General features: G+C 35.9%; 1 protein-coding gene across 1 annotated transcript in view; it reads left to right on the forward strand.

Moving 5' to 3' along the window:
* GRIK2 (glutamate ionotropic receptor kainate type subunit 2) overlaps window positions 1–27,712 on the forward strand; it is a 416,129-nt gene that overhangs the window by 133,080 nt on the left and 255,337 nt on the right. The window contains exons 3-4 of the mRNA XM_055811207.1: window positions 1,324–1,491; window positions 5,590–5,847. Of these exons, the coding sequence (XP_055667182.1) occupies window positions 1,324–1,491; window positions 5,590–5,847 (426 nt within the window). The remainder of the gene's footprint in view (window positions 1–1,323; window positions 1,492–5,589; window positions 5,848–27,712) is intronic.

The following is a 27,712-nucleotide window of genomic DNA, read 5'->3' on the forward strand; positions in this document are numbered from 1 at the left end:
CTGTTTATAGACTGTAGTTTGTGAAGTTCAGTCTGACTCAGCTCCGGCACATTCAGATTTGGAGAGCTTCTTGCTGAGAAAGTAGCAGAGTGCTGAGTAAATTTCTTTAGACAATACAAACCCAGGTAGCAATGTTACTTTGGAAATGAATAAGCACAAGCTAGAAGAAAGCAAATGAAAAGCATTGCTTGCACAGATATGATATCTGGCTTGTAATTAGCGATCCTCAGATGATGGCCATTGGCTGTCCATTAGTATTGATGGATGCTGTTAGCATGAGGACCAAGAGACCATATGGATGCCGACTGTTTTTCTGATGCACTCCGTGTCACCATAGTAAGGACATATCTTCATATTATTTTTATTGACACTGTATCTTTGGCCTTTCCAGTCCCAAGAATAAATGGTGTTACTCCAAAGTATGTATAAATTTACATTTCATGGGCAATGATATCTCATTAATGAGAAAAGAACAGCTGAAACACAGCACTGTTTCAGAAATATATTTATTTGAGACTGAGGCTGGCTCAAAAGTGTTCTAGAAATTGCCTGCCATTTGAGGCATGTCCTGCTCTGGCAGTATGTTTTGTTTGGGGATGCTTTTGTTGCATGATAGAGCTTATGCAGAGGGTAGTTGCTTAGATTCCTGTATTTGCTGAGGTTGAGGTTAGCATGTACCTGTGGCTTAGTGCAAAAAAGCAAAATTTGAATCATTTGGTCAATGTATTTATCAGTTCAGGCACACAGTCACGCTAGAATATGTATACATGTTCATTTTTGGAGGCAGTTTGGCACATCTTAGCTCCTTTATAATGTTGCATTTCCAGTGAGCTCTTGAGTTGATTATAGCTATATCACAAGTCTAGAACAGTAGAAAACAAGAATCCAGAAATCTCCCTCCCCTTTGCCACACACACATAGGTGATGGTTGATCTTAAAGGGGTAAATGTAATCATTTTAGGTTTAACTGTGTAAAAGAATAATTACATATTCTTCATCCCTCTCCTATTTTGCTTTTAAATAGTGTGGTTAGTTTATAATGCCACACTCTTTTTATTCATAATAGTAAAATGAATGTTGTATTGGAAAAAAAAGCAAACAGGTTTTCTTTAAGGTAAGTTTGATTTGTCGCTGGGTTATTTATGGTTTGACCCACACCTCACCAAAATCATGAGGTAATTTCATGAGTTGCACTGTATCAGGTTTATTAAGTTAAAAATTTCAGCCTGATGAATCTTTTCTGAAAGCGATGATTAAACATGTTCTTATATGCCAATTTAGCTTACTAGTGGTTTGGTTTTTTTCTTCTTTCTCCCATACCAGGAGGCATTTTTGAGTGTGTGGAATCTGGTCCAATGGGAGCAGAAGAGCTAGCCTTCAGATTTGCTGTGAACACAATCAACAGAAACAGAACTCTTCTGCCAAACACCACATTAACTTATGACACCCAAAAGATAAATCTCTATGACAGTTTTGAGGCATCAAAAAAAGGTAACCTTTAGCATATTTAATTTTTTTAATGAGCAACTAAGAGTCACTTGATTTACCTACCTGAAAAAAATGTCTGTCCAATAAAGCCATATGCAGTGAGATGGTACAAGTTTCTGGCGAATATGAAAGAACTGCTTTAAAGTAAAGACTACCCCTTGAAGGCTGTATTCTTTTGTCACCTTTTAAAAAATATTTATATTGTCAATGTCTTATTATATTTAGATTTATTAATTATAATATTATAATTATAACTATATAATATAAATATGATAATGTAATTACAATAATTATAATTATATTGTCACCTTTGTTCCCACAGCCCCTGTCTAAAAGCTATTTCTTTAAATATTTTAAATCTGAAATAAATTTTTCTGAGTTTTGTGACTACAGTTTTTTGATACCAGCCCCTTTGGAGTAAAGAAACACAGTCTCCAGACCTTGTTCTGGAAAACATCAAGTGCCCCGAGGTTCTAGTAAGCCTGGGGGAAGGCTCCAATTCAGTTTTAAGCATTCAGTCCCTTTAAGTACTTCTTCACAAATGCCTGTAACATATGAATGGCTGATATGTGTGAGGTGTGGCTTCAAAGGGGAACAAGTAGTTGTAATTTTGATCATTTTATGTCAACGCAGCATAAAAATAAGCCTAAATATTAAGTCTGTGCTTAAGAATATTGTGATCAGCCAAATGTCTAGGCCTGACTTCAGCAGTTTTCCCCTTACTATAAATGATCTATTTAAAGAAAATTAAAAGCTAAAGATAATTCTGAACACTTTTCCTAAATTTTCAAATCGTTGATTCTCACAAAAACTGAAGTTTTCAGATTGCTTTACATTCAAGTCTATGACAATAGATGCAAGTTGTACTGCATCATTGCCATATCCTAGAAAGTACAAGCCCCAACAAGTTCAATATGTATTTATAGGAGAAAATACAAAGCCTGGTGTTAGAACTCAGTAGGATTGAATTTTGCAGTTACATGTCCTTTAAAAACATTTTTTATAAACTGAAGAACCAATTTCATATGAATGTTAGCCTTAACAATAAATAAGAAGGGTGAAAGAATCCAAGATCAACCTACATTTCTTATGACAGGTTTCTAGCCTAAATTTGCAAAGAGATCTGGTCCCAACATGCCACTCCCAAATGTTGAACACTGAAAACTTTATACAATAAGGGATTTTTGGTGTTATGGTGGGCTAAGTTGAATTAAAACATTTGATGCCACATTAGAAACGCTACACATGGAAAAGGTGCTGTGTCAGGGTGAATGTACATAAAGAACATCTTTAAAGTAGAATACAATGCAGATTTTAAAAGTCAGTTTAGAAATTACGAGAATTTTTCTTTTTTTGCTGTAACATATAGAGTTAATCTTGCTAACCTGTTTTACCTGTTTATTTGCTAAATAAACAAATATAATATCAACTGTTGTTGTTAGATATGAAAATAGATGGTGTCCATATTTGTACAGAAACACACACAGTTTGGGTATTGTAAGATGCTTTGATTTATGAAGAATATTGTGGCCTAAATATTTATGCCTAACTACATGGTTTCTTTGCAAAGGAGAGTGTGTGGAAGTAGAAATATGCAAACAACACTTTTAACAAAGTATTTTTGAATTGTTATTCAGGTGTTTTGGATGATGGATTAATGCAGGTTCAGAGAGAAACTACTTTTCCCTTTCCATCTCTGCCAACAGTGAATAAATGGGCTGATCCCTAATTCTGGCCTCTTCTTCCTATTGTCTTCCTCATCTTCCAAATTCAACTGCTTCCTGACTCCAGCACACATAGTCCTGTGAAATTTAATGAGACAGTTTCTTTCCATTCCCAAGGGAGGATGTAGAGAACAGAGAAATTTGTTCCACAATCTTTAATTCTTTAAGCCTTTCATGAGACAATACGACTACTTTTAGTCCTTACTTGGGGTTTGCTTGAAGGTGTAGGCTAGCCCTAATATTATGTTGTTAATTCTTGATGGACTATAATAGCTGAAGTTAGGATGGCAACATGCCATTGATTGGATATATTGAATAGATTGTATATATTCATTGTTCCTAGTTGCATCTTGGATGAGAATGCAACTCTTTATTTGTAGCTCGTCAGGCTGTATCAAAATCTGTGTAATCTTCCAGTGCTAATAGCTTTTTGCTTCATCAGTTCACAATACAGCCAACTACATTTGTGCTGACAGGTGCTTTAGTTCAGAATCAAAGGCTAAAGGTTAACACAAAATGGTTCATTTTATTATGATGGCTCCACAGCAGAGTTTTAACAATGAGGTTTAAGCATTTGACTCATTTTGTGGTTCATGATTATGTCTATTAGTGAGCAGGCAGGCACTGCATCAAAAATAGCCTGTTTAGACCTCTTGTTAACACATACTTTTGAAGTTGAATATAGATTAAATATTAATGGATTTTTAAAGGTACTACATGAAAGAGCAACCTGAAGGCAAGACGATACTTCCAAGATACTGTTTCAGTGAAGAATAATGTAAATGGAAACAAAATATTCCTCAATACACTAGAAAAATTGGTATGCATCTGATAGATCCACTGCCATATTAAATCATGTGTGAAAGCATTGCATTATTCAAATCTCAGAAACAGGGGAAAAAAGCCCATTGAAAAGCCATCTGGTAGCTATTGCTGTTGTTAGTGATCCCATTTACTGACATTTGCATAAAGCTTGTTGATTACTCTTAGGAAGGGCAATATTAGCATAAATGTTTTTTTTATCAAGCTAGTCATTTAGGCCCTGATCTGATGCTCAGAAATGCAATGGAGATCCTGCATGTATATGAGAAGTTCATTTAAACCACCGGTGTTCTGCAGTAATAAAAAGGTGTGCCAGCACAGTTTCTGGAATGCACTTGAAAGACAGCAATATTTTCATCATGTTGAAAAGGATGTGCACAATAAAACAATTAATTTTGACTTGCTGAGAAAAGTGATGCAACAAGATGTGTTTCTAGTGCTTGTTTCCTCAGCTGTCAGGAACATTGATGGTGGAGTAAAAATATTAATTAATCAAACCTCATACAAATAATCACATCTAGATTGGATTAGGGAGATACTTTTCATACTTCTCTTTACCAAATAGGGTGTGTTCTTAGAAGACAGAATCTGTTGATTTTCAGAACAGCATACTCACAAAGGTTATGTCTATGGCAGTGATCTAAACAGGAGCAGGGCATGGGCTGAAACACCATTCTGCAGCACTGAGTAATTCTCCTGCCTTCTTTTTGGCATGTCTCAGCTAATATCCTACAAGGTAATACTGGAGCATACTGTGGGAGACCAGAGACTGCTAATACACAGCATAGATAGGGCCACTCTGTATTGGAAAGAGGAGACTTCAGCTGCTTGAATGCAGCAGTATCACGTCAGTGGCTCTCAGGGCCAATTTTATCTACTAATATAGGTGTAGCAAAACTATTTCCAGTGTTTAAAAAGGAGCACAGATTTTTTAATTTTTTTTTTTTTTTTTTTTTGTTAACAGAGAGCAATTTAAGTTTCTTTTAAGGAAAATGTTGACCTTTAAAATTTTCTAGTCAACATGCCTGCTTTTCAGATTCAATGAAATTCAAATGTCCATTTCAATGGAATTAATCATTTGCCTGCTACTTAACTAGAATGTACTTAACACATAAAAATTCTGAGTAATTAAGATCTCAGTAGAAATAATGTTGATTGATTGAGGAAGAAATTACACTTGAACAGCCTAGGTTAGAATACTGTCCCTTATGGCCCTTTTCCAAATGTAAGATGCAGCTAAGCATAAATCTCTTCTCTTGTTACTGCTTTTTAAAAGATACACAATTGCTGGACTTTGTCACTTTCACTGACAGAAGTGTTTATTAAACAGAGCTGAGCTCTGTTTTGATGTTAAGTGTTGCTATTAATCAGCTCATAGTGAAAGCTTAGAAATGTATTCTGAAGTTGAAATCTGTGTGTTACACAAGAAGGGAACTCTGTCAGCAATACAGTTATATTTCATGGAGTGCCTTTTGTTTAATGTGAATTGTGCAATACCTTCTGGCACACTGCCTTCTTTCCTCTCATCATTGACAGACTTCTATCTCCTCTTCAGCCTGCGATCAGCTGTCCCTTGGGGTGGCTGCCATCTTCGGACCATCCCATAGCTCTTCAGCTAATGCTGTGCAATCCATCTGCAACGCTTTGGGTGTTCCACATATCCAGACCCGCTGGAAACATCAGGTGTCAGACAACAAGGACTCCTTCTATGTCAGCCTCTATCCAGATTTCTCTTCACTCAGCCGTGCCATCCTTGACCTTGTGCAGTTCTTCAAGTGGAAAACAGTTACTGTTGTTTATGATGACAGCACTGGTAAGGCTAAATCATTAGATTATGTACAGATGTATTCACATGTACAAAGAGAGGGAGGAGGGGTGTCACTAAGCATATTTATTAATTTAAGAAATCTTAACTAAATTACAATAATTTCTATTAGCAAGGTAGTATATAACAAATAATATGGACTTAGCATAAGTATTCTCATAAGTATGCTTCAGTTGCCGAATTTTGTGTTTGAGCTCACAGCTGTCAATAAATCAGTCATGTTTACCCACATTTTCTGCAGTGTCTTAACAGTTGCTAACAGCTTTATCTTTTGCTTTCACTTAAAACTTAAGTTCTGAAGAAAAATATAGTAACTTGAAAGGTGTACTAGTGTGCCTGGTGAAATAGAAGACCTAAATTCTAGTGCTGTTTCTGGCATTAATTAAGTTAGAAAACAGATGCCATATTATTTGGAATTTCAGTATCTATTTTTTCAGAGAATCACAGAAGGAGCCCTGTTTTTAGCTGCTAGGAACTGAACCCAAAGGAAGTTTGGAGGCTTGTTTTGCAGATGGTTTACATGAGTTAAGAATGAACTCCCGACTTTCCAGCAGAAATATACCAGTTTGCTACCTTTATCTTACTCACCCTAAAGTTTGTTTTGCCCTTCTGTTTTGCCTTGGCAGTAAAATCTTTGAAAAATGCTTTAAAAAATTAAGTTTGATTTGAGGTCTATCTAGTGGCAGTCAGAAATAAGACCTTGGTAAGAGGAAAAACTGACTGTAACGGAAGATACAAGGAAGGTACTTAGCCAAATGGGATATATTTAATTTTCTTGGAAATGTTGCTAACTTATTCCATGCTGGTTGAACTGTCATTGGCAAGAAAAGAGCATGGTGAGCCTCAAACCCTTCTCATGGTTCAGTGAACTGGAAGACAGTTGATATCCTTGTTACATAATGCTACTATCCTTCTAAATCTGAAATAAAAAAATAAGATCAAGAAACAATATGCTATGTGTGAGGCTACCTGCAGCGAAAACTCACTCTGCTAGATAAACAGCAGTTACAGCAGAACAGAATGCCTGCTTAGTATTTAAGTTCAAGTAAGATGTGTGTATAGCTATCAAAAGGTGAAAAGGGAACAGACATGGCAGTGCATAAAGTTATAACTGATTTTTTTTCACGCTTTTTAACAAATAACCAAGACAGTGACGTTTAGAGGCTGCCTCCCTAAAAATTTGTTGGCTGATGTCACCAAAAGCCTCAGGTAATCAAAATTCTGATTTCAAGTTTGGCCCTACAGACATAAGGCAAGAAATAGCTAGCTTGTTTATTAATGTGTTTTGATATTTTTTTTGTATTATTGTTCTCAAATAGGACAGGAAGTAAAAAAAGCCTCACATTTTGACTAAATGATGATTGAAAAAGTAATCTGTGTTCAGTGAAACACTTAAAGACTTAGGCTTACTTAAACTGGAAATATTTCACTTTGATTTAAATTGCTTGGAGACTATTTTTACAGTAAAACAGTTACCTTTTAAAACAGGTCTTTTAGTTAGAAAAGTCATATGTTTTAACATTTTGAAACTCTTTTGCTCAATATTTGCAAGTAATTTTCTCTCCTCCTACAAAAAAACAACTGCAAAATGAACATTTAATGTTTAATGAGCTCTCTAAACTCAATGTTTTCTAAAATATATATGTTGTTAACAGTCAAGCTAGCCCTGATTTCATAAAGTAGGTTTTGAAGTCAGGATGTAAGTAGAAAGAGGAATGAAGATGAAAAAGAAGTTTTTGTTGTGTTTGTTGTGATTTAAGAGGAAAAAAGAAAATAAGGAAGAAAAGAACAGTTTATTTAAAAAGCATAAAGAATCATTTCAGGAAATGTTCACTTTATGTTTCCTTCTGGAGTGGCTCGACCCTTCACATTATGATACTGGTTGTTCCTGGTCATAAAACAGTCATCCCAGCTACAGCAGATACAGAAAAAAAGAATCAGTTTTAAAAAGGTAATCCTCTCTCTTTTTGTGGCCTTTGCTGTAAATAAATTTAAACTCTACTTTTTTTTAAGACTGTCAGTTTCTCTTTGTTAGTAGCATCTCCTATGGGCATTTCAAAGACTTCAAAAGCAGGACACTGCTGGGAAGTCCACAGCATTGCTTGCCTTTGAAATACATATGAGAACAACCCTTAGCTATGAGAAACTAAATCTTAAAGAAGTAGAGTTTAAATCTTGTTAGAGCTTAACTGCAAACTGGTGTTTTTTGAGTCAAGGGGCAGGCAAAGACGAACCTTTTGGAAGGAAGTAGTTATTTCGCTTGAGGAAGAAACTATGTCCTGCCATAAGATAAGATAAATATTCAGTTGTGAATGTAGGGCTGAAGGTGAATATGACAGTTTCAGGTAATATTTGGAAACTGTGTTGTAAGACTCCTTGTGCCATTTAAGACTTAATTTCAAATCCATTAAAATGAAGGCAACAAAGCCAAACCCATTTATATCTGTTTCTTCCATTTGGCCAGTGATTCCTTAATGTAACTTGGATATCATTCCTCTTTCCCCCTTCTTCGTTTCTTCTTTAATCAAGTTTTATTCTTCTTTATTAAAAAGTTGTTTAGGATGGTAATGCATACCTTATTTTATGATAATTTTAGTGTTGTGAATTCCCTTTATCTGAATGAACAATTCCCAAAAGTACACCCTGTCAAGACAATCATATGGTGGTACAACAGTTACAGTGATAATTCTTTTAAATTGCTAAAGTTAATATTTTTGGGGGGACAAATTTACTTTATGCATTTCTGTTATTATTTTATAAGCATGCATATAAAGGGAGATGTACTTTTATTATAGACAGGAGGAAATGGTGGAAAACATGCATAAACTATATGTGGATTCTTCTGAAGATAAATTATAGGGGTTGCCCACATGCCAAAATCCTGGAATACTGTAGGTCCACTCTGAGGGAATTTTTTTTTTAATTTATTTTAAAAAAACGTCTTTATATCTTAATTTTTAAGGCCGAGTTTTATGAAGTCTCTAAGGAATTCCTAAAGCTTTACTTCTCTAATAAAGGAAAGATACCCCACCTGCTTCAAAGCATTCTCACAACAGCTGTGTCCATATTCTTCATTCCTTCAGTACAGGATATGTCTTCTTGAGTAAACACAAATGGGAAAAGCTCTGTGGTTATCTGACACTCTCCAGTCAGTAAAAGCCCATGTTAACTCTAGTGTAATTCCCAGGAATGCACTGGAGACTGATATTTCAAGTGTACACTTCGGCTGCCTCTTGACAGCACCATGTCCAATTGTGTTCAATCCCCCAGTTATGTGACCCTGATAGCAGAGCATTTTCCTGATACTATACGAGGCACTCAGCAGAAGTATAGATGCAGCCTTCCATAGTGATTTTGTGTGCATTTCAATCCTTAGTGTGTAGCTTCCTTCAAAACATCCATATGATATGTGCAAAATAGCCACCAGCTGTATTTGATCTGAATCCAATTTGATCTGAGATTGTGTGGTATGAAGGTGATACGGAGAAAGTCAGTCCATGTTTACAGCTCAGTTTGAAATAAGAAAGAATTTTGGAATCCCAGGCTCCCTTTCCAATAATGAACATCTGCACGTCTAGAAGACTACCACAAAGAACAGCCATTACTGGGTTGTATCCCTCAGTGGCGTATTCTCCCTGTATTGTATGGGGAGGGATAGCTGTACAAGTTGCTACTGATATGAGACAAGACATAAAGAAGTTGCTTTTCATGCACTATGGGTAGCAACTAGACCATGTTCCCAACTTTCCCCAGCTTTATGATATTGAAATGGCTAAATCAGAGAAGATTAACCTATGGAGTATGGCTATGGCTCCTCACCTTAAGTCTGGACCTCAGAATACTGGGTTGTTCTGTGCTAATCAGATCTGCCTCAGGTTCAGGAGCCTGTAATGAGGCAAGCAAGATAACTTGGCGCACGAGAAAATGAAAATTACGTCATGTGGAAATAGGGACAAAGATGCTTCTAAATGGATATGATCAATAACACAGGAGAGAGCAAAGATTGGGTTGAATACAGAATAAGAAACAGTCAAGACTCTACAAAAAGGATGAAACATGAATAAACTAGAAAGGTTAATTCTATCTTGTCTTGGTAAGAAGAGGTGCAGTTTGTTACAGTGAGGATAAGGTAATAGAAAAGTAATAGAAATAAAATGAATATAATAGAAATAAAAATGAGCATAGAATGGGCAAAGGTTTTAATATTATAATAAAGCCTTTTGCCCTGGTAGTATTTTATGGAGTAGGCATTGTGACAGTAGGTAGATGAGTCTGTTCTTTCAGGGAAGAAAAAAATGTGTAAGTCCTTCTGTGAATCTGTGTTTGAATACTCCTGCACCTGACTTTTTTTGCATTAAATTATAGCTATATTCCACTTCCTTCTGTGATTTTCCCTTTATTTTAACTTCTTTTAGCTTTTTTTTTTAAGGTCGTCCATCTGCTGTACAGACAAAAAACTGGAATGAGGCTCTAGAACACTTTTCTTGCTAGTCTGAATATAAGTATCGCTTCCTGTGATCATTCTAAATGGCAAAGTATACTCCTTTTAACTAGAATTTTCCATTAAAAAAAGCCTAGCAGGATGTAATAAGATGTTGGTTAGCTTTGTTTTTTTTCTTTAAAGTAATTTATGGTCTCTTTGTTAATTAAATACCACTAAACTCTCCCTGGATACTAATTAAGTCCTTTCAGATTTACAGATTTGCTACAGTCGATTGTCTTTAAGAAAGAAAAGTGGAAAAATGGCAGTATGTTCATCAGCTGCATGTCCTAATGGTTTTAATTGGTCTCAAAACAGTAACTTAATTTCAAGTACGTATTCTAATCTCTGTGCTAAAGAAAACAGACTAGATAAATTCTAAATAAGTTTGTGAATCTCAGTCTCAGAGAATTTGAAAACAAAGAATACATGAACAGTTAGATGTCAGGGCCTTTAAATTATAGTGGCACTTGTATTGCCAACTAGTGCTTTATGCAGATCAAGTTGATATAAACAGGGTTCTGAGTTTTTTTTCTTAATTAACATTTGTTTTGGTCTTGGGTGAATGAGTATAAACACCAAAAATCTGTCGTATCTATGAACAGAAGCCAAAGTAAAAGCTGGAAAAAACCAACTTCAGAAATAAAAATGTTTTGTGTTGGTCTTCAGTATTGAACCCTGTGCTTTAATTTAAATGAAGGTAAAATAAAGATGCCATTTGCTCATATTTTTACTGTACTATACAGGTAGCATTGATTTTTAAATAAAGCTACATTTTTTTTCTTGGGACCACTGTTAAAATTCACATTATCTTATTCCCACTGTATTTAAACATTGCTGTTAATGCTCACTTTGAGTATTGTTTACAGTTATGGTCTTCACAATTTAAAAAGAATGTTAAGGTACTTGAATGTGTCCAGTGTAGAGCAACAAAACTGGTGAAAGGGCTGGAAGGCCTGATGCCTTATGAGGAGCAGCTGAAGACACTGAGTTTGTCTAGTTTGGAGAAAATGAGGCTGAAGAGTGACCTCAGGTGTCTCTACAGCTTCCTGAGGAGGGGATGTGGAAAGGGATATGCTGGTCTCTTCTCCCTGGTATCCAGTGATAGCATGCATGGGAATGGTTCAAAGCTGCAACAGGGGAGGTTCAGACTTGACATCAGGAAGCATTTCTTTACTGAGAGGGTGGTCAAACACTGGAACAGGCTTCATAGAGAGGTAGTCAATGCCCCAGGCCTGTCAGTGTTTAAGAGGCATTTGAACAATGCCCTGAAGGTGCTTTAACTCTTGGTCAGCCTTGAAGGGGTCAGGCAGTTTGACTGGATGACTGTTATAGGTCCATTCCAACTGAATTATTCTATTTTATATTTCACGTATCTTATTTCCAGACATTTTATATCTTGTGGTTTATTGTACGTGTGGGTTTTTTTTTCTTCTTCTTTTTTCCCTTATACTAATAAAGAAATATTCACCTTTGCAGTTAATATAACTTTACAGTAAGGGGAAATAAATATCTTGGGGGTAAAATAGATGTGGTGTGATTGGAAGTGGGCAATATTACTAAAGGATTAAGGAAAAAAGCTTGTAAGTGATTCAAAGTAAATCAACTAGGGAGAAAATTTCCATTTAAGGAGAATATACATAGTGCACTTTAAAGATGAGAAAAGATGTTTAAGTGACTTTAGAGGACAGGCAACTGAGAAGGAGAATATTAAAGGAGATGGTCTGAAAAGGCCTGCTTGTCTGTTTTTTATAAATGAATTAAGCAACATCTCAATTTATGTGGAAAGCTGTTCTTTCTAAACACATCTGTATAACTAAGGTCTATTCTTAGAATGAGGAAGAAGGAATGAAATGAGCTGAGAATGTTGCATTTGAACATTTGACAGTTGATACAATAACAGCACACTTCACCTGAGTTTAGATGCCAAGACTTCAATCTTGGTGATCTGTAATAGAAACTTACAAACTGACATGGCTGGCATGTAATACAATATATTTCAGGTTTGAAATTTTGATATAGAAGGGTAAAGTTTGTTCAAGAATAGGTGACAGGCAGAAGCAGGGAGATTTCTTAAAGATAATCTGGGTTGCTCAGTCCACAATACAGTAGGAGACATCTGCTGGGAGCAACAGTGTAATTATTAAAAGAACGAAGGAATACTGTTACTGTGATTTGCATTGCTGTGGATCAAGATCTGAAACAAACCCCTAAAACATGAAAATTAAGTAGCAAGACTTCACTACTGTTCTTAGAATAATCTAACAAAACTAACCAAAGGCAAAGTTTTAATATCAACAAATATCTCAAACTAAGTGTTTACTGGGAAAAGGAGGATAAGAGGACACAGTTCTTAGATTATTCTTAAGAAGATGTTATAATGTATATTGACTTTTAAAATACTGAAAATACTGAATAGCCATGTATGAGTTATTCTTTTGTTATTTCTGACTGAATCAATGCTTGGGAATGGAAAATAATGGTTTATTATTAGGGAAGTGCAAAATATACTGACTAGAATTCAAGAAAGTGAATGTCATTAAAACTGGAATTTCTGCAAAAAGAACTGGAGTCTAAAAAAAGAAGATTCAGATCAGTTGATGTTTTCTTAGATAACACTGAAATGTATAAAACAAAATAACTATTGTCAAGGGACCTAAGTTTTTAAACCACTTAAGAGATTTTTTTCAAAACTTTAAAATTAAGTATTCTTAAATCTGTTAATAATTACCTTTTGAGAACTCATGGTTGATAGGTGAAGTTCTAAAAGTCTAGTAAAGGTAGACAGATTTATCCCATCGTAGACATTTTTCCAAATTTTCAAGGTTTCTTAGGTTCACTCAACATCTAAATCATCCACCTATATCTAATAACTACTTTCCTAACTTGAAACCTGCTTAAAATTGGGTAGAATGAAGTGAGGTTGTAGTATGAGCTTTGGGTGGGGGTTTTTTGTTTGTTTGTTTGGGGTTTTTTTTGTTTGTTTTTGTTAGACCAGTCAGCTGAATTTCTATTTCTGGAAAAGTGCTGGAAAAATTTCCTTGTAAACACTTAAAAGGTCTCAAAGTGTTGAGCAACTTTCAAGTTTGCTTTATCAAGAGCATACAATGTAAAGCTTCCTACTTTGATAAGTCAAGGTACCTTGTGGGTAAGGAAAATGCAGTAGATGTGATAAATATTGAGTTAAGAAAGTCATACTGTTCAAGGTGACATTATTATATGCAAACTAGAGAAATAGGTTCCATATGCAACTGTTGTCAAATGGATGCAAGAAAGAGCAATAAGGTGCAAATAGATTGGTTATTGCTTACTGCAAAACTGAAAAGATATACTTAAAAAGTTCATTTTCTGGTATATGAAGAGTATACAAATTACATACGCAGGTGATAAGATCAGATCTTACAATACTCTAGAAAATACAATTTGTGTTAAAGTATTTGAGTAGTTACCCATTGAACTTAAGACATGGTCATTGTGGGTAAGCCAAAAATGGCATTACAAGAAAGAAAGCATAACGTTTTACTCAGATGTACGACCTGGAATTTCATGTGTAGGGACTTCCCAGGTAATTCCAATTTAATCTGCAGAAGAAAAGTGTCACACCATATTACATAGCCTTTTGCAGCAGATCTCAAGAGAGATGATGGTTCTTCAGTCTGGAGGCTTGGGAAGACTAAGACCTGGCAGAAGAGACTAAGAGAGTGTTGGTTTTCTCTAGGAAAAGTGGAAAAAAAGGTCCTGCAAAAAGGAACAAGTAGACAATTCTCTATGTTAAATGGCATAGTTGGAGACACGTTTAAAATTGTAGCAGAAATTATTAAGCTGGGACCATTTAGGTTAGAAGAAAATAACAGGTATCCTTGAAAGGTTGTGGAAATGCCATCTCATGATTGTGGGGTTGGTTTCGGTTTGTTTTTAATAGCAATGTTTTCATACTTCTTTTCTTAGACAGAACAGAAAAGACAGGTAATGGTGACCTTTTAAGGTCACTGTCAGGACTGTTATCTACTACTGATGCAGACTAACGTCTCTATCGAATGTGCAGAAATACTAAACTACTATTATGTTGCTTCATTGATAGCAATTCCTCAAATTGGATTTATATTAGATGACAGTTAAATGAAAACTATACCTGTGTGTATTTTTGTATATTTATACTGTTTTGACTAGTGCAATTTTTAGTAGCATTTATTCTGGTTTTATGAAGCGGATGTGGAATTCACAGTACTGGTTGTTCTTGAAGGGCTAGGTGGGTATCACCTCTGCAAATATATGGACTTTTATATATATCTTATCAAAGATACTAAGTGGGATGGGATAGCTTAGCACAGAATGTTAAATAAAAATATTTTCGTGCATTTCAAATGTCTGCATTATCAATTAATAATCAGTTATTCTGTGTTATTTAATGGAATGAATGGAATGAATACCTAAAGGAGAGCTGTATTTGCCAAGGGGAACAAAGCAGACTTGAGGCTTTCCATGCATATTAACAAGAATTGCATGCAGTTCTGTTCCACGTCTGTTCAGTCACTGAGTCAGAGGTTGTAGAGCATTTTTAAAAACATGTGCACTTTTACAGAATCTTCTAATTAAAGACAATAGATTTTTAAGCCTTCCTTAATAAATTCAGATTTGGTAGAATTGAAATAATTAATTTCACTAATAATTTTGTTCTGTTTTTAGAGAATGAAGAAATATTTTCCAGACGGATTACATGTTGCATAACATCTTTTAAGTATAAAGTGTTTCAAGTGTTGTGCACAGTAATTCCAAGTGAAAACACAATTAGTAGTTATGTGCTAAACCTAATTGTGGTATTTGATATAGCTGGTTAGATAGTTTGGTGCATTCCTTTTTTAAAAAAGTTATTGTACCTTTTGTTCAGTAAAGTTCGGAAATATTTTTTCAGTGCTACATGAAAATACTGCTGTAAGCAGGATGTTGTGAAGTTAAAATTTCACTTTTAAACTTTTTCAATCTTTTTGCAATTTGGGAGCTAAGAATTACCCTAGCTAGCTGTCTGAAGGAAAAGAATTTAAATTCTGTTATTCTTTTTGGTAAAAGGACCTATAGCTCTTTGAGACTAATTCTATGGAGAAATTTTTTTTTTTTTGAAGAAAAGTAAATGTCATCAAGGTAAAAAGAATGAATGAGTCTAGGCCACCTTTCAGGAAAACGTACCACAGGTCCCACCCTGTTTTGGCCAAGAATTGAATTTTGATTTACTGCAACAAGACACAGTATTTAACTATAAATTTAAAATAAAAATAAAATAAATCCATAAGGTATTTTATAGTATTTTTCTGTGAGCCTAAGGAATGGAAGTACAAGTAATATTGCCAGAAATTATTGCATTAACAATGAGCATATTCGAAATGGTACTTTAAATTGTTTTGCTTTTGTGGGTTTGATTAACCTTAAGAATTTTAATTCTACAGAAAATTGGCTGGGGAACTTATAACCAAAGTAATTATTACTTTCATAAAGACTGAAAAAATGTATTCACTATTTTCAAATACAAAAAAATGTGAAGGAAAACTGTTTAACTGAAAAATGAAAACATGAAAATGGAGACATAATCAGTATCGCATCTTGCATGTGGCATAAATTTAAAATGAGATTTATCCAAACTTAAAACTCTTACTTCAGTATTACGTATTTTGTCCTCTGATTGGAGGAGCATTGTGAAATGCACATGAAATGGCAACATCTTTGTGAATTGCTCTGCATTAGTCTCAGCTCAAATATTCCCATCTTAGACATTTTAGCCCCAATTCTAGATTTTTCTTCTCTCTTGCACTCTTACCAAATTCTTTAGCAAAACTCTAACTTTGTTTTGTTGTGCTTACCTAGTGTAAATTCCAATTTAGAATGTTCATTTATGTTTCTTTTCCAACCAAGTCCATTTCCATTTCTAGTAGATATTATTTTTTATTTAGTTTTATATAGTTGGATACAGTAGTGATACTTCTATGGTATGGCTAGAAACTGCTAACTTATTCTACTGCTTCTCTTGTCATTGATTCTGACAGTTTTGACAAAAGCTGCTTTGTCCTTTGACTGTAGTAGATCTCTTTTTTCCCACTTCACCCTCATTAAACTGAGCTGCTCATAGATGTCAGCTACTTGAGAGATGATACTTCATATTATTACAAGAATTCTGTTGAAATGCCCAGGACTGTTAATTGTCATTGCTGTCACCACCATCACACTGAATTAGATAAAACTTCCTGAAAATACTCAAAAAACATGTTCAGAAAAATGAATAATAAAAGTATTTTAAATAAGGCATATCATAATAGAGCCACATGTGTAAAAGAATGTCACATGTTGCTGGAGACTAGAAAAATATGGCAAACTAATAGAAAAGGCTTAATGTTTTCTTGATTTTCAACATTTCTTTACTTATATTGAATATTTTTTTTCTTATATTTTCATGCACTATGTGCAGATGGAAGGAATGGACAGTTCTATTTTTCTTATTTTCTAGCTGCTGTATGCAGCAGCTGATAAGTACTCAGGTGGTATGAAAAAATGTTTCTTCCTCTTATTGTGGTGATCTTCAAGATCAAAACCTTTCCATGAACTGAAGGCCTTCTCTGAACTTTAACAGCACATTGATTTCCTCTTGTGAAACTGTGTAGGATGGGGTAGAGTTGTTTTTTTTTCACTGCAGTGATGAAAAGCCATTATTAGAAAAGAATTGTTACTGGAAATAGGCTAAATTGGGATTGGCTGTTTGAAACTAAGTATAAAAGATGTTCACACCCGTGCTCTGATGTGCTCACTTAGCATATTTAAGGAAAACAATAAAGCTGATTGTTGCCTTGCACTTCAATTACAGCTGGTTATGCTGAAACAGCAGTAAAATGGATTTAACATTTAGATGCTAAGACCCAAGACACAGAAAAAATTAAGTGATACGCAGAGTATCAGAATAGAAATCTGACTGTCTGTGGGTTTAAACCTGGACCCCTGGTTTTTTTGGTCAGTGATTTTTAACTCTAAGGCTAGTCTTTCCTATATATGACATTTTAGTAATCTCAACTTCAATATTAATTATGAATACAATTTTAAACACTCTGCTTTCCTGTACTAAGTAAATGTTTCAAAATAGATTTTATTTTAGTCTAATTTTTTTTCTGCCTTTAGTCTAGACACTTTTAGAGCTTTCGTAATAATGAGGTTTGTATTTCAAATAACATATATAAATGACATACATATCTAGTTAAAAACATAGTTCTGGGTTTTTTTGTTTGTTTTAGAAATGAGGATTTTCCTCAGATATTAGTATTACTGTGCTTTAAGTTCTCTTGAAGTACACCATTGTTTATATTGGCATCTTTTCATGGAAGGGCTGTCCAAGGAGTGAAAGAAAAGTCCCCTCAGTCTGGTGACACGTACACATATCTTTTGTTGATCACTGTTGATCCTAGGTTCTCTAACAAAGTAGCCTGTCTGTTGAGCTGATGACCAAATTGACCAAAAATGGGTAAGACTGCTGGAGATAAAGCTTAAAGGTCTTGAGTCAGATCCATCCTTCCACATACAAAGTAAGGATCACTTGAAGTTTGGGGACTGGACTGTTCTCTCCTAATGTTCTCTCCGGAGGGCACTGGTTACTATGCCTCAGCATGCAGTTGAATTCAAAAGTGTGGATGTGAAGGCAAATCAGGTATCAGCTCTATAACACTGAGCCTTTGAAGCTCAGGTCAAATTTTGGAACCAAAGACATTCAAGTATGTCCCTCCTTCATATTACACTTCATCTTTGAATTAGTTTATTTTTTATAAAGGAAACTGTAAAGCCTTTAAATTGAAAATAAACATAGAAAATATTTCTGTTGTGTGCTTCTAAATACCAAGACTTGCAACTCATGCAAAACTGTTTGTCTTGACAAATATTCAGCTGTGTATGACACAGAATAGCACACACCGTAGCATGTCAGCATGAGGGCAATATGAATGTTTGGAGACTGCATCATAGCCACAATTATGAAGAGGTTTAGAGAGAGGCATTAGTACTTAGCCCTAGAAATCTTGTTTCAGAAGACAGTTAAGACAGTAAATGGATTTCTGGCATAGTTTAGAGAGAGGCATTAGTACTTAGCCCTAGAAATCTTGTTTCAGAAGACAGTTAAGACAGTAAATGGATTTCTGGCATAAGTAGCATTATTTTATGTTGAAGTTTTGCATCTGGAGCAGAAGATTTAGTTGCAGTCTAGTCCAGACCATAAGCGCTACAAGAACATGCTGATTTGGGAAAAGAAATTCCAAGAGAGAATGAGCTACCTAAACTGAAAAGTTTTCTCTGATTACTGGCATGGCTACCGTCCAAGAGATAGTTTTTGAAAAATATTTTCAGTTGAAGCTAATGTAACTTTTATTTGCCTTCTCATACGTGACCCAGAACTAGCATTTCAGTGTGTCTAAAACATTTTATTAGCAATATGCTGAAAAAAAATGTATTTCCTCAAAACATCTCTTCCCCCTCCCCCCCCCAAAAATCCTCAACTTGATGATCAACTGGTTTTGAAGCACTATACCTTCTTTAAGTATGTTTGTATAGCTGAAAGGCTACATGTGGGGAAAGTGAAACTTAGAATGAATTCATCAAGGTGTGGTAGAACATGTCAACACAATCTAACGGAGTTCTGATTTATAAACAGTTCTGTATCTCTGAAGAAGAGCTGGGGACAATAGGTCATTACTGTATGCTTTGATATAGAGATAAGTACATAGTTACAGGTAGCCTGACATTACAGAGCCTCTATACATCTGCACTTTTTCCCCTGGAAGGAATTTTTGTCATCCAAATAGACCTCCAGAGTTCATTTGGCAGATACTATTATTATAATGTGACTAGTGTATCCTGGCTTGCTCTAATGAATTTAATCTTTGAATTTTCAGGTGAAGTTATTCTAAACAGAGCAGCTATATTTCTTGACAATGTGCTTGTTAAATAGAATTTACTACTGAATGCAGTTATCAGATACTTTTCCTTCTTTTTACTGATACAGTGCTATTATTTTCCTGGTAGTAATCAAGATTAACAATAGAAAAATAATTTAAGTCAACATAATATTAGGTATCTTTGAACTCTTTGTCACTTCACCACCACTTTTAATTTTTATTTATTTATTTATTTCATGCATTTTTAATATTGCAGATTACAAATGGCATAAATCTCTAACGCAGTAACATCTTTAAGAGATATATATATACACATGCATACACACATAGTATTCTGATTACGCTCCAATGCTTCAACTACAAGACTGAAAAATCCTGCTAAAATATTGGACTCTAAAGCTTTTGATAAGAAGGTGGATTAATTATATTTACAGTAAGGAGATAATTTTTTCTGGATTATGTATTTTAAGTCTTTTCCTCCATTAAAGACACTTCATACCATTGGTACTGTATTTAAATGCGTTTATATGTAACTAGTGACAATTTTAAAGATGCTTTATGCTGCTGGAATTAGGTGAAATTATCTTAATGTAGTAAAAAATCTAATTATGAATAAATGAGAAAGGTCCCTCAAGCTGTCTTTTCCCTTCGTCTCTATTTTCTCTGTATTTTTCATAATGGTGTTTCTGTATTATGCTGTTACATCCAAACAACATGGAACAGCCCACTGTTTAAGCAGCCCTGCTAGGAAATGCATTTGATTTGTTTATTTTATTATTTTTTTTAATCCTTTCATTTGAGTAGACAACAAGGATGATAAAATTAGAGAGTTCATGGGTAATCTGCTCAGGATGGTCAATATCTGTGAATAATTTTATAGCAATGAACTGTTCCAGTTGATGTGAAGCATGCTATCAATGCTCAGTAAACTAGCATCCTCCTCCCTTCTACCCAAACCCCTTTCAAAGCCCAATACACAATGGTATTTTTCTGAGGCTTAACTAGAAAAACTGTGCAGGGGGCTATCAGGGAAGGAGAAGACTACAGAGAGGTGTGAGAGGAAACAACTTGTTGAAAATAGAGAAACTATTCTGGTAGCTTTACAAAGCAATATATTATTATTTTTGAAGTTTTTGAGATTCTGAAGATAGGAGTAGCATTTAAAAGAGCATTAGTGTTCTTTTGTACAGAAAAAGGTTCATGTGTTCAGCCTATTGCAAAGTGCATTTGCTTGCATTCTTCCTGTGCAGCACAAAGGCAGCATTAATGGAAATGATAAATAGTTTGATGAGCAGGCCAGGTGGCATAGCAATGGCTTGCAAGACTGCTGAGCTGGAGACACAGGTTTTAAAACAAACTTGGGGCTCTTGCTTCCTGGACTGGTTGAAGTTGAACATGTCGAGGAGGTAATGTGATTGATCTCTTTGGAGGAAGATGCCAGCTGGAGAGCTCACAAACTGCTCCTTCAGGATTCTCCTTAAAGATGAATTGATGGCAGCTTCTGAAAAGAGTTACTCACACCGCATTCTTCCCAGCCATTCAGAGGTAAGACTCTATCACAGTGGCTGCTAAGAGAAGGAATTGAGAGTTTAAAGGGACAGGAAAAAGGTGTCCCTGGTGAAAGAAACTGCAGGAAGTACATTCCCAAAATGCAGCTATTATTTCTGTACTGTTGCAAAATAGATATTTTTTTAGAAGCTTGTCCACATAAATGATTATTATTTTTTTTTTTAATTTTTATTTTTTCCTTACACTTGGATCCTGTAATGCTAGTAAAATAAGAGGTCAGCATTTCATGAGGGCTGTACTTAATTTTATATTGTAAATCAGTTGTTTTTAAAATATTCTAGGCTGAAAGCTGTGCTTTTGTGTTGGCAAATCTCTCTTCAAGAATATGGTGAAGAAAGGACTTGTTTTGTCCTTAGCTTCATTGTTCTTGTAGTTCTCATATTATGTTCCCCCCATTCGTTGGAGGCTCTGGTACCTCTTTTTCTGATTAGCTACACACGAACTACATACGTGCCTTTTTAAAACTGCCTTGCTGATCCAGTTTCTCAGTGTGTGACAGCTCTCTGATCCTGAAACATTTCTTGTTTGGAGCTTGTCCATTTCCTTTAATATCAGACAACAGCAACAAAAGTTGCTTTGGGATTAACAGTAGCTCAGAAACTTAGTATTAACATATAACTATTCCATGCTTGTTTGATCTAAAACTACCTTGGCCCTTAGCCATTAGCCATCTGCACAGAGGGTAGAAATGGAGTCCCACAGACAAACTGGACACAATAGGAAGAAGCAGTCTTCCTTGAGTCTTGGGAATCTCATTCAACCAAATGGGACATAACAGTATTAAGAAAAAGTGGAAACTGACCAAACAAATTTTGCCAACATCTAAAAGTGAAAGCAAACAATGAACTTGTCTGACTTTACCTGATGTAGTCAGGACTGTATGTCTAAAACACTAACTAAAGTACAGCTCATCTTTTGTTACTGTAAGGCACTAGTTTTACTGTAAAAAGCCTTAAACGTATGATATCTTATAGCTGTGAAAACTTGAACTCCAACCACGTAAGGATAAGGATATAAGGATAGCGGCAGAATTTATTCATGTCTTAGGTGGATTGTCTGGTTACTTCTCAACTGTGTGATGTTTTGATCCCCTGGACCTTTTTGTGGCCATTGCACACCAGGACGTTAGGGCCTGAGGGGGGAAGCAAACGTCGGTGGCAGCAAGAGCTGAGGAGGGGTTACTGTCTGCAGCTGGACCCAGGAGCTGCAATTTACATGCAGGAGCTTGTTCCTTGGGGTTATATTTTCTCAGTGTTTAATTTTTCCTTTGGTTATAAATAATGAGCCACTGTCCAATAATCTACAAAAAGGGGGGACAGGGAAGGGGACGGGGACGATGACGACGGATGGACACGGAGGAATCCAACTGCTCAAAATAGTTGGAAAACACTGCAGGCAAACCCAATCCAGAGTCAGTTTTTTTGTTTTTTTTTGTCTTAATTACCTTTAAACACAAGCTTCCAATCTCTCATTTTGTTAGTGAGGAAAAAAGGACACCGTTACGTAACTACATACCTTTTTCCTCCTTCGGAAGAAAGGAAACACTGTATCTCCGCTGCAGGTTACATGCAGCTCACCCACGCTTGCCCTGGGCGGTGGCTGCTGCCACTGTCCCGGGCGCGGGCGCTCAGGGCGTCCTGGGGCCTGCGCCCCTCAGCCAGCCTGTGCTGTGGCAAGGAGCTCTTCACCTCCAAGAGGGTGTCTCCGGCCCTGAGTGGCGCCCAGCGTCTTTCTTCAATACTTTTGAGCAGGGCTTGCCTCCCTTTGGCATCCTTCGGGGGTTTTTTTCCGCTGCTGATTAGGTTGGCTCAGTGCCGGCTGGAACCAGCAGTGACCAGCGGTGGGAAGGTGGTGACACACACCCTTGTACCTGGTGCCGCAGGTACAGGCAATAATCGCCAACAGGTTTCAACTCCAGTGGCTTTGTCCAGACATAAAAGGAAAGGAAAAAGGTACGGATTGCAGTTTTTTTGGGTGTGTTTTTTTTTTTTCCTCTGTACTTTTTTTGTTTGTTTGGGTTTGGGGTTTTCTTGTGTTTTGTTTTTCCCAGCTTAATTATGCCATTTTTGCTCAGGAAAGGAATTTGGTACTTTTTATTTTCTAGGAAAACTAGACTGCTTTTCAGACACTTTATATATAAACAGAAATACTGCATCACAAATGCCAGGTACAGTGTGGAAGGATACTTTCAGGCTTTGATTTATATTTGAAAGAGCCTGCTTTTGAAGTGCGATCCTGGCCTGGAAAGCCTTTGTTCAGTCTTAGTTCCCACTAATGCCTGAATGAGGAAAGGCTGCTTCTCAGCACTTTTACCTGCCAGTGCTATGACATAGAAATAAAAAGTACCAGAGAGAGGTATGCTCAGCACTATCTGATTTTTTTTCTGTTCTTCAAGGTGTTTCTCTGCAGTGAGGAGCTGTAGAGTGACTGTGGCAGTGGTACTTGCTACCTGTGACACAGCTTCATGGTGGCTCCCCACACCACGCACTCTCTGCGCAGCAGCATGTCCAGGGGCCTCCATGCAGGTCGTGGCAGCCCTTGAGAGTGAGGAGGTTTTGTTTTCCAAAATCATTCCTGTGAGAGGCTAGCAAGCTGGAAACTTGTGCCAGGGAGGTTTTATTTTTGAAGTGTGGATGAGGATGAACAGATATTCCTTGTAGCGGGTGGCCTGGTGAACTACTGAGGTTTGTAATTTAGTACACTGAAATATGTTTTGTGCCCTGCATAATTCATCATTAATAAATGCTGGTAAAGTAAAAGACCAAAACTATTGCATTGGTGCAAGAAATGGGGTAGATGAAGGGACTCATCTCTTTGCCATGCCCTATGTTTGTTTACCAACACATTGGAAGTTATGGACATGCTACAGAGAAAAGCAGCCTCCCTTTTTCCCTTCCTTCAATCCCACGTTAACTTTCCGTGACCATCTTAACTGTCCATTCTGTCTCCAAAGGTGTAACAAAGGTGATTGGTGTACTACCTGACAATATGAGTAAAACATACAAATTAGGCACTTTGCCCTTCTAAGTAAACAACGCTTTGAAAAATGTTTGCAGTCAAGAAAGAACAATCAGATTTTCTTTTAACCCTTGATATATTAAAAATACTCAATATGGTACTTGTACAGAAAACTTTAACTTTATGAATCACTTTAACATCTTATAGAATCAAATGAATTTCGCAGTTGCTTCCCCAAACATAGTAAGTTTTGTTGGGGAGTGGTTCTGATTCCAAAACTTGCACAGTAGAATAAAGCTGCTTTTATCTCTTGCTGTTCTTGAAAAGGGGTTCAGTATAGAAATATGAGAACAGGGACTAAAGCCCAGGTGTTTCCTCTCTCAGATGACTGTCATAACCATCATACTAACAAGTGTCTATTTGTTTCCTACTGAGCAACTCCAGCTGCAGATTTGGATAACAGGGCACTTACGTATAGTCAATAATAATACTTTATTCATTCCTCGCCTCCCAAATAAAATAAAATCTGATTCTGCTGGAAAAACAAAAAGGCTAAATATATTTGAGTTTACAAAAAATCATGAGGGAAAAATCATCTTGCTATTACCCAAAAACAACTGTGTGGGTGAGACACAGTTCTGATTTTCCTCATTTTGAGTAGATGCATATTTTGTAATCATTGCTTCCATTTGAGAGTCAAACAGCAGTGCAGTTTTGAATCTCCTAATCTTCAATATCTTTTAGCATATTTTCACAGGTAATGTTTATTTTTTAAATAGCTTTCCATTTTTCTGTGCATCACATGGATATGATTTTTGAGCAAATTGTGTACTTCTCATCTTTGGCAGTTTACTTAATGCTTTCCCATTGGGAGTTTAATACTTGTTTTGTGAAACTGATTATAATCTCTTTCCTACCACATATCTGTGACACAGAACTGTGTTTAAGAATTTTGTGTTGTCTTAATCTCCTGTGCTTACAGTGATTTCCAGTTGTGTTGTTCTACTGCAAGGAATGATTGAAGAAGGTTCATGGCAAATGCTCAGTGCGACATTGAACTTCTTCCACTAAATGTAACTTGGAGGTTAAAATACAGCTTATCCCAGAAGTTCCCATAAATATCTGAATATTTCAAGGGTACAAGGTCCTGAAAATATCTGTATGTTCAAATTCTTGCCCCCCGCCCCAAATCTGCCTTTTTTCCCCATCTTCTTGCTCATAAGTGTGATGTAAGTACTTCAGATAGATGTATGTCTGTAGTTTGCATACTCAGCTTTGGATACTGTTGTCTGTTACATGGCAACACATTTTGCAGTACTATCCTATTCAAACTGAGAAGTGGCTATTTAGAGAGACTCTTTCTGTCTGTCTTCTCAGTCATATTTGACTAGCAAGCACCAAAAGCCAGGATTTCTCTTTTTCTGGCAGACTGTGGCATACTACCTGTCCTGTATTGCCATTCTTGTGATTTGTAGTTCTTAAGTGGAAGTGCATGGATATCACATCAAGTGAGCAACTGGCAAGACTTTACTTTTGAGAAAGACTCTGCTTTGAAATGTGGCTCTTCCCTCAATCTGAATTCAATCACACTCAATTTCTTCTACAATATGAAATCATCAAATTTTTGGACCACAAGGGCATAGATCAGGGGTCCTCAAACTTTTTAAACAGGGGGCCGGTGCGCGGATGAAGTGGCAGGCAGCCATCTGTGGCTGCTTGGTTCCCCCCCCCCAACCCCTGGCGGGTGTGTGTGTGTGTGTCTGTAAATACCAGGAGCCAGACTGAGGACCCTGGGGGGCCGTATCTGGCCCACAGGCCATAGTTTGAGGACCCCTGGCATAGATTCTATTTGCTTTATTTTTCTTAGCATTAAGGAAATGAGAAAGGCTTGGAGACAATCCTAAGTATTTTTAATGATGTGTTATTGTCAGTTATTTTTGATAAGGTGGGTAATGGCTATGGGGTATGTTACGTTGTTCATTCCAAAGCTTACTTTCATGTAATTGTCCCAGAACATCTGAAAATGGTACTAATATGCAGTAGATGTATAAGCTTTTAAGTTATAAAAGACCTCTCTTCTCTATGGCTTTTAGGTATATTTATTCAAGATTATTTAGAAATCAAGTATTAAATCCATTTAAGCTTCCATTAAATACATTAATTCATGTTATATAAATATCATTATAGCATTTGAGGTAAATATGGCAATTTTTTTTATTAGTTTCTAAAAGTACTATTTTTACAACCATTTACTCAGAAGTCATGTATACCTTACTTTGTTTTAGCAAGCAGGGACCAGGTCTAGTCATGTGAAAGCACTTCAGTTTCCATATCTGTTCTGTCCTTGAAATCTCTACTACAGATTGCCAGTAAATTTAGTGATGTTTCTGTGATTCTTTAATGGTGACTTTTATCTCCTTTTCAAAGCAGGACAAGCAAAACAAAATGAAGCAAAGAAAGCAGGGCACACCTAAAATTAGGCTTGCTAAATATAGTGTAATAGGAGTCAAAATTAAAAGTTTGTGCCGGACAAAATTTTCCAATTGTCTTCTTTTAGCATACAATGACAAATAATCTGGAACTTGGGGAATTATTTTTTATCCCACCTTGAGTTAAAACATTTTGCTCTGACCTTAAATTTTGGTGTGTTGTTACATTATGTACAAAAGACTGTTAACATTTTTCACATTATAATTCTGTATGGAAAATGTCAGCCCATGCTGAAATACTGGATTTAGATGTTCACAGTACCTTAGCTGTTAATGAAGAACCTACAGAAATGTTTTTAGAAGATGTAAATTTGAGAGATTATTTAGCTATAGGTAACTATTGTGTCAGTTTGAGCAGTACACACATTGCTGAGGATGTTTGTATGTGATGGAGGTATTACCGAGAACTTGTGATGAAATATGAGATACAGTATCTGTGACATAAACTTGTTAGTGAAGAAAAAAATTCCTAAAGTGATAAATAGCAAGGTTTTTCCTTCCCCACTCTGCTTTTGGGCCCAAGAGGTCTACTGGGATCCTCTTCCAGATCTCCACACCTGCAGTCTTAATTTAAGAAGGTCTTATATAGTAAGATATAATTCCTGTTCCAGCTAATTTCAGCAGAAACTGTTGAGAAAATAATGTGGGTCCTTTGCAAGGTCAAAGGGGAATGATGAAACAAAAGACTGAATTTATCTTTCAGGGATACTCTGTACTGTTCTGTACTGGTTCTGCTGGAAATGACTAGAGCTAAGTTTTTTACTATCTAAAAGCTTCATAGCAAAAAATCATAGCAGCGCTATGTTAGTAAAATCTCTCAGCATTATATTAGTAAAAGAATAATATATATTAGAAAAAGGCTGTGTTAAATCCTGTCAGAGGTTATCACAATTTAATGATGCTGCAGTGTGGTTCCATGTTACATTGCGACAACATCATTTCCTGAAATCAAGACAGCATTGATATCCAGTTGTAGCCAGGAAGAATATTTAGAGATAAAATGCCAGTGTTTTTTAATAGTAGACAGTACTGCCTCTCATGATAACTAAATAGTAATTAGTCATCTCCATTAATATTTTTGAGGTAGTGAAGTGAGCTATTTCAAATTTTAGAAGCACTTCATTTATGCCTGGATCCTACTGTAACTGAAATCTTAAGGAGAAAGCTTCCATTTTTTGATGGTTGGGCGTATTATATAGGTGCACTGCAAACATAATAACAGTAACCCTTGTTACTGCCACTAAGTAGAGCATGCTCCAATGCAGGAAGGAAGTTAGCACAGAAGATTATATCTTTTTTTTTTTTTTTTTTTCCCTAACAAATAAACTACTGGTTTATAGGAGACCTGTTTTTACCTTGTCATTTTAATACAGTTAACCTAATATTTAATGTTGGTCACAGACCAATCAGTGATCTGTAAACCACACCACACTGTTATGCTG

Source organism: Falco peregrinus, chromosome 7 (assembly GCF_023634155.1).
Source record: "Falco peregrinus isolate bFalPer1 chromosome 7, bFalPer1.pri, whole genome shotgun sequence".
Taxonomy (NCBI): Eukaryota; Metazoa; Chordata; class Aves; order Falconiformes; family Falconidae; genus Falco; species Falco peregrinus.